Source organism: Sinohyriopsis cumingii, chromosome 2 (genome assembly GCF_028554795.1).
Source record: "Sinohyriopsis cumingii isolate HCF-2022 chromosome 2, ASM2855479v2, whole genome shotgun sequence".
NCBI lineage: Eukaryota > Metazoa > Mollusca > Bivalvia > Unionida > Unionidae > Sinohyriopsis > Sinohyriopsis cumingii.
Genome location: NC_142962.1, coordinates 153,504,401 through 153,518,074, shown reverse-complemented (window position 1 = coordinate 153,518,074; position 13,674 = coordinate 153,504,401). Strand labels below are relative to the sequence as shown.

The following is a 13,674-nucleotide window of genomic DNA, read 5'->3' as shown; positions in this document are numbered from 1 at the left end:
CGAGAGTTGGTCCAAATACAAGTGAAATGCAAACTCAAAATCATTTCTTGATTTTTAAACTATTCTCTTTTCCAAAGGAAACGAAGACTGACTATGGGAGGACACCACTTCAGACACAAATTTAAACGAGGCTATTGGCCACGACCCAGCGGTTCATGATTCTTGGAGGACACTGAATGGATAGTTTACAAGAGAATATTCTTGGTTTGCCTGTGGAGTTGAGAGAACGCATTTACAGAGAGCTGGTCAAAATTCAAGTGAAGCGCAAAGAACAACTACATCCGTCACGTCACCGATGTTTAAACCACTGGTATCTGAATACTAAAAGACGACTGATTCAGATGAAAATGTTCCATTGGTAAGACATTGTTAAACTGGACGTGGGCGAGAAGGATTGGTTTGTTGTAACTGCTTCTTTTTACTACAAGGTAGACACACTTCAACGAATTCAAATTAAAGAGATGTTGAAATCAGCCTTTCGTTCAGTAGACCCGGTTTTGAAACCGATGGTGACACGATGATTGCACGCTTTGATTGATTCCGCATTGACGCACGGCAAAGAATTTCTCCAAAATGTCATCATCGACAATCAAAACCCTAAAGAAGCTTTGTTGAGAGCAGACCAAAAAAAAAATGTCTTGCTTCAAACGGGCAAAAGCATTTTGGGCCGACAAGAAACTCCTATAAATACCACGGATGCTGCCGAGTCAGGCATTTTTGCTTCCCTGACACCACAGCAAGGTCAAGGCAGAAAGAGTGGACGAAGACACCCTTCCAAAGGACTTCAGACTCCCAGAGCTAGAAAGACCAAGTAAAGATGAACCGTCTGAGACTTAGACGTTTTTGATTATTAAATAACACACAGACAGAAAGAAAATGCTCTGGGTGTCTTGCGCTTGTTCCAAGTCAGAACTGGATCTGTTTGCCATGCCACCCACTATGACGACGATGCAAGAATCCCAATGGGTTGAAGTTCATCCCGTCTCATCTTTGTCAGCCTCAGTGCCCATAAGGACAGCCCGAAGATTACATCGATCTGAATGGCAGTTACTTGTACCTGAAAGTCAAAACCCTAGATAAGAAGGTTCTATGGACAGCGATGAGAAAGTAGCTCCCGTCAACAATTTAATGCATTCCTTATTCAGAGGGGTTGATTTGTATTGGAATAAAAAAAATTGGTTAGTAGCGGTATGGATACTTACCCTTACCGAGCCTACCTGGAAAATCTCTTGACGTACGGACCATACGCTAAGGACACTCATCTAGATGCCTGCGTGCTATGGGAACCAGATGACAAGGACAAGTTCGACACAATATCGGATGACGATAGATTTCATGAACGAGGAAATAAAATCAAAGATGGACAGATTTTAGAACTAATGGATCGTTTGCATTTGGACATATGGTTACAAGAGAAGAATTTGCTGAATGGCGTGGATGTCCGCTTGAAACTGATTAGAAGCAGTTCTGCTTTCTCTTTATTGGCTGATGCTGCCGATTACAAAAGCATCATCGAAGAAGCCAGACTGTACGTGCGACGCAAGGAAGTGTTAACAAAAGTGGGAAACAACATCAGTCACACTTTGAGCAGAACAACCGCCAGGTATCCTAATCAACGTGTGGAAGTGAAAACCTTCCCCATTCCCAGAGGAAAGCGATCCATGATCGAAGATCATCTGTTCCAAGGACAGTTATCCAAACGTTTACTCATTGGTATCGTCGAGAATTCAGCTTTCAACAGAGCCCACAATAAAAATCCTTTAACTTTCAGGATTTCGACGTGTCCAAAATCAAAGTCAGTCGAGATGACAAGACCATGTCTCCCAGACCCTTCGAACCTGACATTACCAAGAAGAATTACTTGAGATCGTACTTGTCCCTGTACGAAGCCACGGGACTGCAAGGGACCAACGGTAGTCACGGTAATACGTACAAAGAATATGATGGAGGTTACCCTTTGTGCGCTTTTGTTTTCACTCCAGAACAAGGTAGCGACGAGGAACATTTCCACCCTATAAAATCCGGCCAGATTCGTGTGGAACTTCGGTTTGGTGAACAACTACCCGAGACGGTGAACGTCCTCCTGTATGCCGAATTCGATAATACGATAGAAATCAATATTTTCTGAGAAGTCATTCTAGACTATTAGAATTTATGGAAGACTGTAATCCCTCTTTGAATGGTGGAAAATCTATGGAAATGGAATGGGAGGATGCTGTGGAAGTATAACCCAAAGACGAAGAGGACATAGTGATGAATTCCAGATGGTCACAACAAGAACAACATTTAGTCTCCTGTTTTGCCACATACCTGGCAGAAAAAATTACGGAACTGATCAAGAAAGATTGCTTTGGATGTCAAAACGATCATCCGAGTCAAATTCAACACGATAAATGTATGCTGCTGAGTCAAGAAGAAAAATAGGACAAGTATCTGGACGAAGCTTGGAGTCTCATCTCAGAAGATGCTGTATTGCATCAGTGGTATAAAGACTTGCGTGATCATTCCTCTCCTCCATAGAATGCTCTAGGAATCCATCACATCGAAACTCTCTTGGCTCACTCTCTTGGTTCAAAGTGCGAAGACGAAGCGGAGAAATGGTTACTTGTCAGATTTTCAAAGCAAAAAGTTCATATTGAATTGATGACTTATTACTGTGAAGAGAAAAAAGAAAAACAAAACAACACAAAAATATATACCTGTGAACTTTATTACCTTTTGAACAACAGTTGGTACACTGCTTCTTGGAATGCTAAAGATGTGTGCTAAAGATGAACTGCCTCATCGCAAACCTCAAAACCATCACGCTTATGTCATCAACACGGACGACAGTCATCTCCCAGGAACCCTTTGGATATTCTTTAGAACATTTAGTGACTTATTTTGATCGTCACTCTTCTAGAAACGACGACAAAGCAGATAGATGGTTTTGTGACTATTATGGCTATATCTTGTCTTTAGCTAGGAAACGTAGTGTACATAATGACCCAATGACTTCCATCAGTGGAAGTCAAGCATAACTTAAAAAAGTTGTCAACCTTGTCAAAACTAGTTTGTTATCTGAAACATGTTTGTTTGAAGAAAAAAAAGTGTTTTATGGTTAATTGTTGGTTGTTAGCTATTTGAATAAAAATGTTGTTTTGAAAAAATGTGTATGTCGTTTGTTTTCAATTTTTATCATGATACATGCTCTTTGACTTCTCTAGCCCTTACCCTAAAATCAATAATCATAGCGTTCCGACCCAACAAAAAAACCGCAGGGATGTTATCTATCGCGTCCGCGCTTGAACTATATAACGCGAAGCAGCCTCCAGTCTGACCATCCATTGTTGACTCATCCTCGAATGCGGTGGTAATTGTGTGTCTTCGGGAATTACTTGTAATTGTTGACGCACAAATCCACGTTGAGGAGCAGTTGAATCTAGTCTGTATATTGAATGTCCACCCGTGGATCTTACCACGCTAGAAATTGTATGTGTCGTAATACTCCAAATAGGATCAGTCTCTCTTTTCTTACCACCTTCAAGTTCACCGGGTTCATATAAATATATTACAGTCACATTACCTAATACTGGTTGTTTTGAAAATTCATGTTGTATTGGGATATGTTTTTTTTTTGTAAGCACATTAATAGGTTTCATTGCAGTTGTTCGAATAATTTCATTATTTAATGCATGTATCACACTTGGTAATCTTGCAACCCAATCTCGAGATCTCGTATCTTTCCGAATTATTTCCTTCACATATTTATATCCAAATAATCGTTCAGCACGTGTTTGATTAAATCGTTCAAGAATTGTCTGATCACAATGAATTGCGGTATGTCCTCATCTAATTTTGACGTTATGTTTCTTTATCAGAGATGATACTGTTCCAAGAGAAACTTACCAGGATCAACCTTAGGCAACTGTGGCCATCGTAAGGGTCCTCGTTGATAAATTCGTTAAAAAGCAGAAGAAACTTCAATTGCTGTTTTAGTTGATAACGGCTCTGCCTCATTATATCTACTTGCAACGTCAAGGACCGTCAACGCGTATCTGTAGGTACGTGATTGAAGTCTACTAATTTGCATAGTATCATGTGGTAAAAATAAAATATCTACTTGATGAACTTCATTAGGTGTCCAGACATCAAAATGTGCATGCTGACGTTTTTTTAGGTGGTGTTAGATAAATTGGCCATATTGCCTGTCGTGTTAACCATTTTTCAGTAACAGAACGTGTAACATTTGCTGCATCGGCGAGTTTACTAATCACCGCTCTACCCCTCTAATATCCTCTTGGGCTATACTAAATCAATTCCATTATTTTATAATAATCGGCTGATCAATTACCAGCTACCAGCTCCGAATAATAATTTACCTTTCATCGCAGAACTTATCAACCATTTAGCTAATGATTCTTTGAAAGATTTTTTTTATATAGAATTTAATGCATGAACCAGCTTCACATCTGCAATATGCCTTTGTTGCAGATCGTTACTTTTATAAGCTACATCATGAATATGGCATGCTTTATCAATAGCGTTTCACCAGGTTTTGGTTGATCTCGCTCGTCAAGTCGGATATCAAGTCGGGGTCCAGGACGACAATAATTATATCCTGGAATATGTTTTTCTCATGGGTATTAAGCCCATGGAGTACTTGGTAATTTTCCTAATGAAGCAGCGATATCACCACCAGACTCTTTGTGTCCGGAGATAAATTTATATTTTTTGTATCACATTTTACACATTTACCTGTAAGTGCACGCTTTTTATTTTTTTGTTATTATTGGTGTTAATCCACTTGTGGGGGTGGATGCTCTAGATCGAACACAATATAGATTCATATTATTTATTATATTTGTACAACATGGATGTCACTGATTTATCAACGACACGAAAGCATGAGCCAGTCAAACATATTTCAGCATAACCAAGTTCCATCAGAATGATGATAATAGGTCCATCTGTGTCTGGTAAAACGCAATTATTACTTAATTTGATAATGAGAAGGCTTGAATGGGACACGTTATATTTAGCAGCTCCGTCAGTTGATGATCAGAGAAGTTATGACGTACTTAAAGATTTCAATGAAAATGCTAAATTGTTGGACGAAGATGGTAATGATATTATTAATTTTATCACCGATATTTATGAAGCCCCATCTGTAGATGACCTTGATGGATTTATTAATAATTTAGTTTGTATACGACGATGTGATGCTAGACAAACAATCAAATCCAGCTCGGATATTTTCTCGAGGCAGATATAAAAATACTGATGTGATTTATGTTACTCAGCGATATACACAAATACATAAAGTAATCAGAGATAACTTCAATATTTTAGTTGTATTTAACGGAGTTGATACACATACTCTGCGAAATATTCATCAGACTTGGTGCATATGGACATAATCAGATTTAAAAACATCTTTTCTAAAGCACAATCTACTCCACACAGATTTATAACAATAAAATTGCATGGTCCTCGATCACGGTATCGTATAGGTCTTGATAAAATATTTGGTTGAGAGACTGATTTAATTGCTCATATAGTTATAGCAGCAGAGAGGGTATGACCTCAATGAAACGTTCTGGGGGTAAACGAACGCACATCCAAATTTAGAAAAACACTAACGATAAAAATAAAGTAACAAAAAACCTAACCCAATTAGAGAAACTCTCGGTAAGTTAGAAGCTTTGGTTTGACGTTACTGACCTTTACCTTTTTTCGTTTACGTAGGAAGCCTTATTGTTTTTTTAAATGACGTTCCAGCAAAAGGCCTGTTCACCCTCTCTGCTGCTGTTTCCCTCCCTTCTGTGTGGATATTAGAGTGTGTGTTTGTATGAGTTAGCGTATGTTTGTATGGATAGTAGATAATATGTGAAGTGAGTGTAAGGAACAGTTTCCTTCACGTCCGTGCTTGACAAATATAAAGTCAAACGTCCGTCATTCGCGCCATTCTACACGGAATACTCAAAGAAGATGGCTTCAAACCAAATAGACGTCATGAAAATATTACAACGGCAATAGATGACCTGGGAATAGTGGAGGATTTTATAAAGAAGTTGGAGTATGGTGTTCATACCATCCACAGTGCTACAATGGAGACTAACACCGTAAATAAAACGAAAGAAAAATTGAGAGAGCTGATGAAAAAAGTAAATGAGGATGAAGAAGACAGAAAACAAATGAGAGCCTGGAATGAGAAAATTGAAAAAGAGGAAGAAAATGATAAAAAGAATAAAAAGAGGACGAGAAACAGGAGAAGGGGAAAGAGGAGAAGAAAAAGAAGAAGAATGTAGGACAGAAAATAAGAAGTTGGTGGAGGAAAAGAAGAAATTAGAACAAGAAAACCAAACCCTTTTCAGGGCCACTCATATGCCTCGAAAAGGTATTTATTCTCTTTGCCATATATATGTTTGATGTTCATCAATATATGTAGTATGTTGTATGTGTTATATATGTATATGTCCCGCCAGTCCCGCCCCGCCAAGCATTCTAGGTTTTTCCCCCCGCTGTTTGGTCCGATTGAGGTCAGCCCCTTGCAACATTGTTGCCAGTGGCTAGTACTATGACGTTACCTCACCTGTTTCATTCCTATTGTCCCTATAAAATTCAAACCTTTTGTCCGTATATAGTCCCAACCTTTTGTCCGTATAAATCTTGTCCGTAAACAGCGCCACGACCTTTTTGACTGGATTTTCCATTGTCCGTATACAGCCCCACTATACTACTCATGATTTGTACAACCTTTAAAAATCTTTTTTTCGAGATGCCTTTAAAACTTCTTACATTTTTTTAAAAGTGGTTTTATATTTGAAAAGTCCTTGAATTATTTGAATTCATCCAAAATTACATCGAGTTTATATGAGGAAATGTCAAAGTATAAACTAAGTATGTATGTTAGAAAAATAATGAGTGAAATGGAATACATTTTGATGAAAGTACACACGACACCGGTAGTTGCCAGATGAAGAAACATAACCTGGCGGTCGTAGTGCAGCTTTATTTTCCTTCTACTTTCATATCTAGGTATGCAATGATAAACAACATATCATGCATCAGGAAAAGTATCCTATGAAATCTTTACTTTAAAAAGATTATGAACTGTACGAACCAAGATCCAAATGACCATTCATTGGATTATATTATGTGTTAAAGGGTTAATTGGACAATGCAACACAATTTGATAGTCTGCTTATAAGTTTATTCCTTAAAACAACATGATTTGGAAAGATCATTGGCTGTAATGTCAATATACACAATTTTAAAATTTGCAGTTGCGTTTAACGATAGTCCAACATATAAGACCTCCACGCTGATATTTATGTTTTGGACGTCTAGGTCTTACTGCCTAAATAAAGGCGCTGTTTAGCGTGTTCCGTTGTCGTTTAACATCGGAACGACAAGTCAAATTTTCAGGAATATCTCACACACTTGGTAGCCCATATCGGCGCTTTTCTACAAATTAAAGTTATAATGTTTTAGTCCTACTAAATTCCAATTCCTACAAAAGCAAATGGACATGTTTTTAAGTTCTGTTGGCCTACATTTCAGTTGGCTGGAATGTGAAGGAAGCCGGGAATACCGAAATCGGTTAAAAGGATGATGAGAATCTTGAACGAAACGAAGCTATCTAAACACTTTCTTCAATATCAATATATGTTTTATTCGTTTTGTTAAAGAAGTAGACATAAACTTAACCCGATTTTGACATATCCGGCTTCCTTCGCATTCCAGCCAACTGAACTGTAGGCCACCGAAACTTGACGACAGGTCCATTTCTTTTGTGAGAATTTGAATTTATTAGAGAAAAGACATGAGTAAGCAAAGTCGGACTAAAACATTATGACTTTAGTTTGTAGAAAAGCGTCGTTATTGGCTGCCAGTTGTGTGAAATATTCCTGAAAATTTGCATTCCGTTACGATGTTAGTCAACATCAAAACACGCTACACAGCGCCGTTATTTAGGCAGTAAGACATACACGCCAAAAACGTAAATATCATCGTCCAGGTCTAACATGTAGGACTACATTTAACGGATATTTTCTGAAATTTGTTGCCAGGTAGACGATACACAGTGTAGATAAGCTATGGTTTTACGAATGGGCTCAGAAAAAGAAATAGTGGTAATGTTTGCAATTTAAGGTTTATGAATGGGGCGTTTAAAAATATTGAACAGTTGTAACTTATGTTTGGCGGGGGGGGGGGGGGACAAGTCATCAAGTCGGATCAACTCAACTCTGCACAATAAGTACAAAAATGGCAATTCAAAAACTTTCCATGTACAATTTTCCGACAGATTTATGTAGACTCCCAACTAAAATATTTTCAAGATCTTTTTATACAAATATATTGTCGGCAAAATTGTGCCAAGATCCTTTTGTACTAAAATACGACTACTGGTAAAATTGTGTCAAGATCTTTTATGCTAATATTCGACTATTAGTATAATTGTGTTACAATCCTTTATATTAAAATACGATTACTAGTAAACTTGCTTCAAGATCCGTCGAACTAAAATACGACATTGGTAAAATTGTGTCAAGATCCTTAATACTAAAATACAACTAAAGGTAAAATTGCGTCAAGATCCTTAATACTAAAATACAACTAATGGTAAAATTGTGTCAAGATCCTTTATACTTTAATACGACTATTGTACAAGTACTCAAAGCCGTGAATTCAGTCTTTAGAAAAGAAAAGAATTTTTAAACAGCCCTAAACATCTGATAATCAAAAAATAATCAAAAAAGAGATCCAACAGTAATCAGTCTTAACACACCATCCTTATGAAATCCATGGAAGGCACTAACAGGCTCTGTGTGTGTGTGTGTGTGTGTGTGTGTGTGTGTGTGTGTGTGTGTCTTTTACGGCACATCATTACAATACCCTGGCTATACAAGGCCAAGTAAGTTAAGTTATCCCCAAAAAGAGAAACAACACAAAGATGCGGTTTAACAAAAATGCTCCAACACAAAGGTGAGATTTAAAAAATACTCTATTTCGGTGTGGGTATTACTTTTGACAATGACTTACACTCTGCATTAGTCTTCACTAGCGTGAGTGTAGCTATGATAATGAAATATGTGAGTGCTATAACATGCTATCTTTTCTGATTGAAATCAGATCTCCACTGCCATACACGTAGGATAGTGGAGATCTGATTTTAAAAAGATTGACATGCGTTCGAATTATCTTATGTTATGCTAACTGCACGAGAAAAGAATGATAAAGTTTATATACATATAGCATTTGTTTGCTTGAAATAATATTCTAGTATTATGATGTTATAACTATGTGCAAGTGTGTGTATCTTTGAAATTTGAGTGTGGACATATGCAAACAGATGGACACACAGCGAATATCTGCTGCATTTCTACAAGCATCAGCATCAGTGGGATCAACAGGTTTTCCGGGGTTTTAAATGCAAACCGAATAATTACTCACTACACTGTACGCAACATGCGAACTAAATAGCGTCATATTAGCATTGCGAATGCACTTAACGGACAATAACAAGAGGGACTTAACTTAAATATATACTGGTCACAAATTAAGAGTCTGACGAGAAGTTACCGACAGGAACTCAAAGATGAAGTTGATTTTCACCTTTTGCCATCTAAGGCTGAATATAATCAATTACAGATGATAAGGGGATTTAGGATTAACATTTTACTATCTCATTTAATGAGGTTACATATATTAGTGACCGTTCGTGTAATATGTGGCAAAAATGACTTCTTTCTCCCCGCACCCTCCCCCCCCCCCAAGAAATAACTCAGTAAAATTATATTGTTCCTATATACAAACGTAATGCGTTGCTTTAAAAAAGTAACTTGTTAGAAACTTGTAGTTAATAGTCTGTTATAAACGTAATTGTTAATTTCCAATATGAATATGTTTCATTTAAACCAACGAAAATCAAGATACCAAACGATTTAATCTTTATGCTTTGGCATCTCTAGTCTCATTGCTAACATATCATAGATGAATGATTCAAACGAATCCGATAGAGTAAGTGAAATAGCATAAAACGTCAGTGCAAAACTAATTAAATGACTAAACATGTGACACGCTACAATCTACATAACTACTTATGAAATAAATTAAAAACTTGATACAGCAAAACATCTAGGAACCAAACATTCTGAAAAATGACGTCCTTTTATTAAATACTCCATCAATCTGAAATACTTTATTGTTGTATTCGTCTAATCAAATGAATGATGTCATCGTAACAGGCCTGGGGTGCGTTCATTCCCCAAATGAAGTCAAAGTGGTTCCATCCTGGAATGTCCTTGTCGTATATGACATTTTTCAAGAGGGGACGGAGCTTGCTGACGTCAGTAGGGTCTGCCAACCAATCTTCTGGTCCCGTGAAAAGTGCTATCGGTGTTTCTATCTTTCTCACGTCATATAATGGTGGAACTGTCTGCAGGAGAAAAAAAGGTGAAAAAGAAAAAAGTAGCACACACAGAAGAAAAAAAAGCAAATCTCACAATACTTATCATTTAGAGAGAGATACATGATTTCCCTTTGTATGTTTAGATTTCTTTGCAGAAATTGAACTCAGATTTTCATGAGTTTCTTAAATAAATGCCTATTCATGGTCAGGCCAGATTTTGCTATTGTAGCGCGTGCGACTTTGTAACGCCAGTGCTTCCCAAATATCAGAATTGCACCTGCTGCTTAAGAACAGATATTTCTTGTTTATAATTGTATTTTTGTAGGTATTTGGTACATGTTTCATGCATTTAGTAATTCCCCATGCACGAATAATAATCTTACACATATTAGTGTGTGCAAACAATTATCAAGGTATTATGGGAAGAATCTAAATCTTCGGGGTCCAAACCTTTCATGCTAAGCCAGATGAGGTAACGATTGCATACATCAAACCGTGTATGATTCCAGTCGATGCTAAATGATAGGAAAACGATTGCAAATTTAAACAAAATTGACCGATTTATATTCGCCGATTCAGGGTTAGGATTCGAACCTGCATCTTTTCGTCTGTCGAAAGTCCGGGACTTTGCCACGGCGGATCCTGTCTTTATTAGCCGCCTCTGACGAAATGCAGTAGGGCCTATTCTATATTCCCTAGTCTGCAGAAAACGCAAATTAAGATGTCGAATATACTGTAGACACATCGTTGATCGGTCACTGAATTGAAGATTGATCTACTTTATACTCATAGTGTAATAGCTTTATTAAATGTATCTTCTTTTCGGTGCACGAGTAATTGCCCGCATTCGCAAGTTCTGGACATTTCTACGAATCATGCCTCAAATGTATGCCAATCGCTGCCATTCAGTCCACCTCGGCTAATGCATCGAACTATTTTATCTCTGGCAGCGTCTTAGTCAATCCTACAGTCAATCAAATCGTAGAAACAGCCGAGGTGGTCTGCATAGATTGCGGTTTCTATATGCGAATAAATTGTATGATTTTTCTGTAAATTGCTTTGCTGACATACATCGGAGGCATAGTTTTGTCTCGCAGAATAGTCGAAATGGCCCGAATGTGAGTCTCCCACCCCCACGATATACAGATAACTTGTGATTGGTTTGGCAGGTGAACTATTGACTCTCCAACATACATGGATTGACTGGTAGGTAGTGCTGGTGAATAGGCACGCTGGGCCAACTTAATAAAACTTTCTTAACTGAAAATTTGTTCCCTCATTTAATCGTGACGTTTCTTATCCGATGAGTGCTTTATGACTCTTTCCAGGGAGGCGTGCCTAACAACTATCTTGCGTGCAATTATTAAGGTTTAAAGGGTTATATTTTCATTAGAATATTATATTAGGACAACATTCTGTTATAACAAGGTCGCCAAAACGGCGAATTAATTGCAAATGTGAAAACTGTTTCTTTTGATCAACGCAAAAAGGCACCCTTGCAAAACCAGCGTTTAGCTGCACAATGGATAAATGTTTCTTCTTAGTTCTACATTGCATCGATCTGAGAATTTAAATGTTCGGATTGTGGTATGGAATTCAGATGCGTGTTTAAGACATACCTGGTTATAATGGCGCATGTTTTCCTTCTCAGAACCATAATCAAATTTTTGGAATAAACCCGAATTTACTGACTGAAATATAAAATGAATTACAATAAAGTAAAACGAAGAAACTTAATAATATTGATCATAAAGGTGCATGATGATATAGACTATGGAACTTACTTTCCATCCATCCATCCATCTATCTATCTATCCATCTATCTATCTATCTATCCATCTATCCATCTATCTATGCTGGCGTATGTACCATAAAGGATATTAATACTTTTAGTTTTTAAGTGATACTAATGTTTTGTTTATGTACTCTCTCTCTCTCTCTCTCTCTCTTATACCTGTGCATGATGCAACACATTCTGGACAGAGGTTCCAGCAGGGTTATGTCCCACATAGACTGGTACACGGCTCTGAAATATTGAAGATATGCAATGATAATTGGTCATCTCTTGCCAAAAGAAAAAAAAGTTCAGGAGGAAAAGCCATTTCATTGCGTGTTAGACACGTTACAAAGATTTATGGATATATTATTGCGTCATTGTTAATTTATTTTTTGCTTTGAAGTACTTGATGCAATCTCTAGAACAGCTAAAACCACAATTTCTATTTTCTTTGCCTGTTTGTGGTTTAAACGAAAATACACAGTATATAAAACTGTGTTGGCGATAGTAAACCTAGGCCACTAAAAAAATTTATATCGAATAATCATCATATTAACGGGATTAAAATACCACGTTTGTTTCCTTGATGTCGAATCCACCAAGTAAGAACAAGAGATTTGCACATAAGTACTCCATGATCTTCTCATTGCAGAAGTCCTTTGCAAGCCACTGGTTGATCTCCGTATTTGGAAGGAATTCACGAATTCCAAATTTGTCAAAAAATGCCTGTAAAATATCAAAATTCAAAGTTACAGTTTAATGTCAATTTAAACCCTTATAATGTTCGCGTGTTACAATTAATATTAAAGAGAATACAAACATTGATTTGTCGATTTCAAAATAGCAGAGTGATATCCTGAAATGCTTCATGAAATCAGTAATCATAACAATGAAATAAGCAGTATCAACACTGACAGCAATATGGTCAAACACTGAAGTACGAAGACGGAATTCATTACTTATTTCATGTGGATAAACAGACAAATTTCTATGGAACTAAATTTAAGGCGTACTTTGAGGATCTTGTAAACTTCACGTGCTCATTCGAAAATATTTGATAAAACGAGAAAAAGAATTTATGAAAAACAAAGTTTGATTCAAAACAGCAAATTACGACTCAGTATGTGAAGTAACTGTTTTAGATTTAACCGAAGGAATGACAAAATTTGGTATAAATCTGATATTTTTCATACGTTTCAAAGGATCAAATAATTGTTCTAAATTACACCAAATAGAGATATTTGTTGTTGAAATTTGTCCTTTTGGTTTGTTGATAAACTTGGAACAATTTTTCATTTTTGCTTGTTAATAACACATATGAATAATTTGTCCTTTTGGCTTGTTGATAACGCCTACAAATAATTTGTCCTTTTGACTTGTTGATAATGCCTACGAATAATTTGTCCTTTTAACTTGTTGATAACGTCTACGAATAATTTGTCCTTTTGACTTGTTGATAATGCCTACGAATAATTTGTCCTTTTGACTTGTTGATAATGCC

At 36.9% G+C, this 13,674-nt stretch overlaps 1 protein-coding gene across 1 annotated transcript in view; it reads right to left on the bottom strand.

Moving 5' to 3' along the window:
- Positions 1–6,365: 6,365 nt before the first annotated feature.
- The window catches only part of LOC149806132 (gastric triacylglycerol lipase-like), a 54,372-nt gene continuing 47,063 nt past the window's right edge, over positions 6,366–13,674 (bottom strand). Inside the window, exons 5-8 of the mRNA XM_089951023.1 lie at positions 12,744–12,899; positions 12,351–12,422; positions 12,016–12,087; positions 6,366–10,423 (exon numbers count right to left, since the gene is read on the bottom strand). Of these exons, the coding sequence (XP_089807149.1) occupies positions 10,187–10,423; positions 12,016–12,087; positions 12,351–12,422; positions 12,744–12,899 (537 nt within the window). The 3' untranslated portion in view covers positions 6,366–10,186. The remainder of the gene's footprint in view (positions 10,424–12,015; positions 12,088–12,350; positions 12,423–12,743; positions 12,900–13,674) is intronic.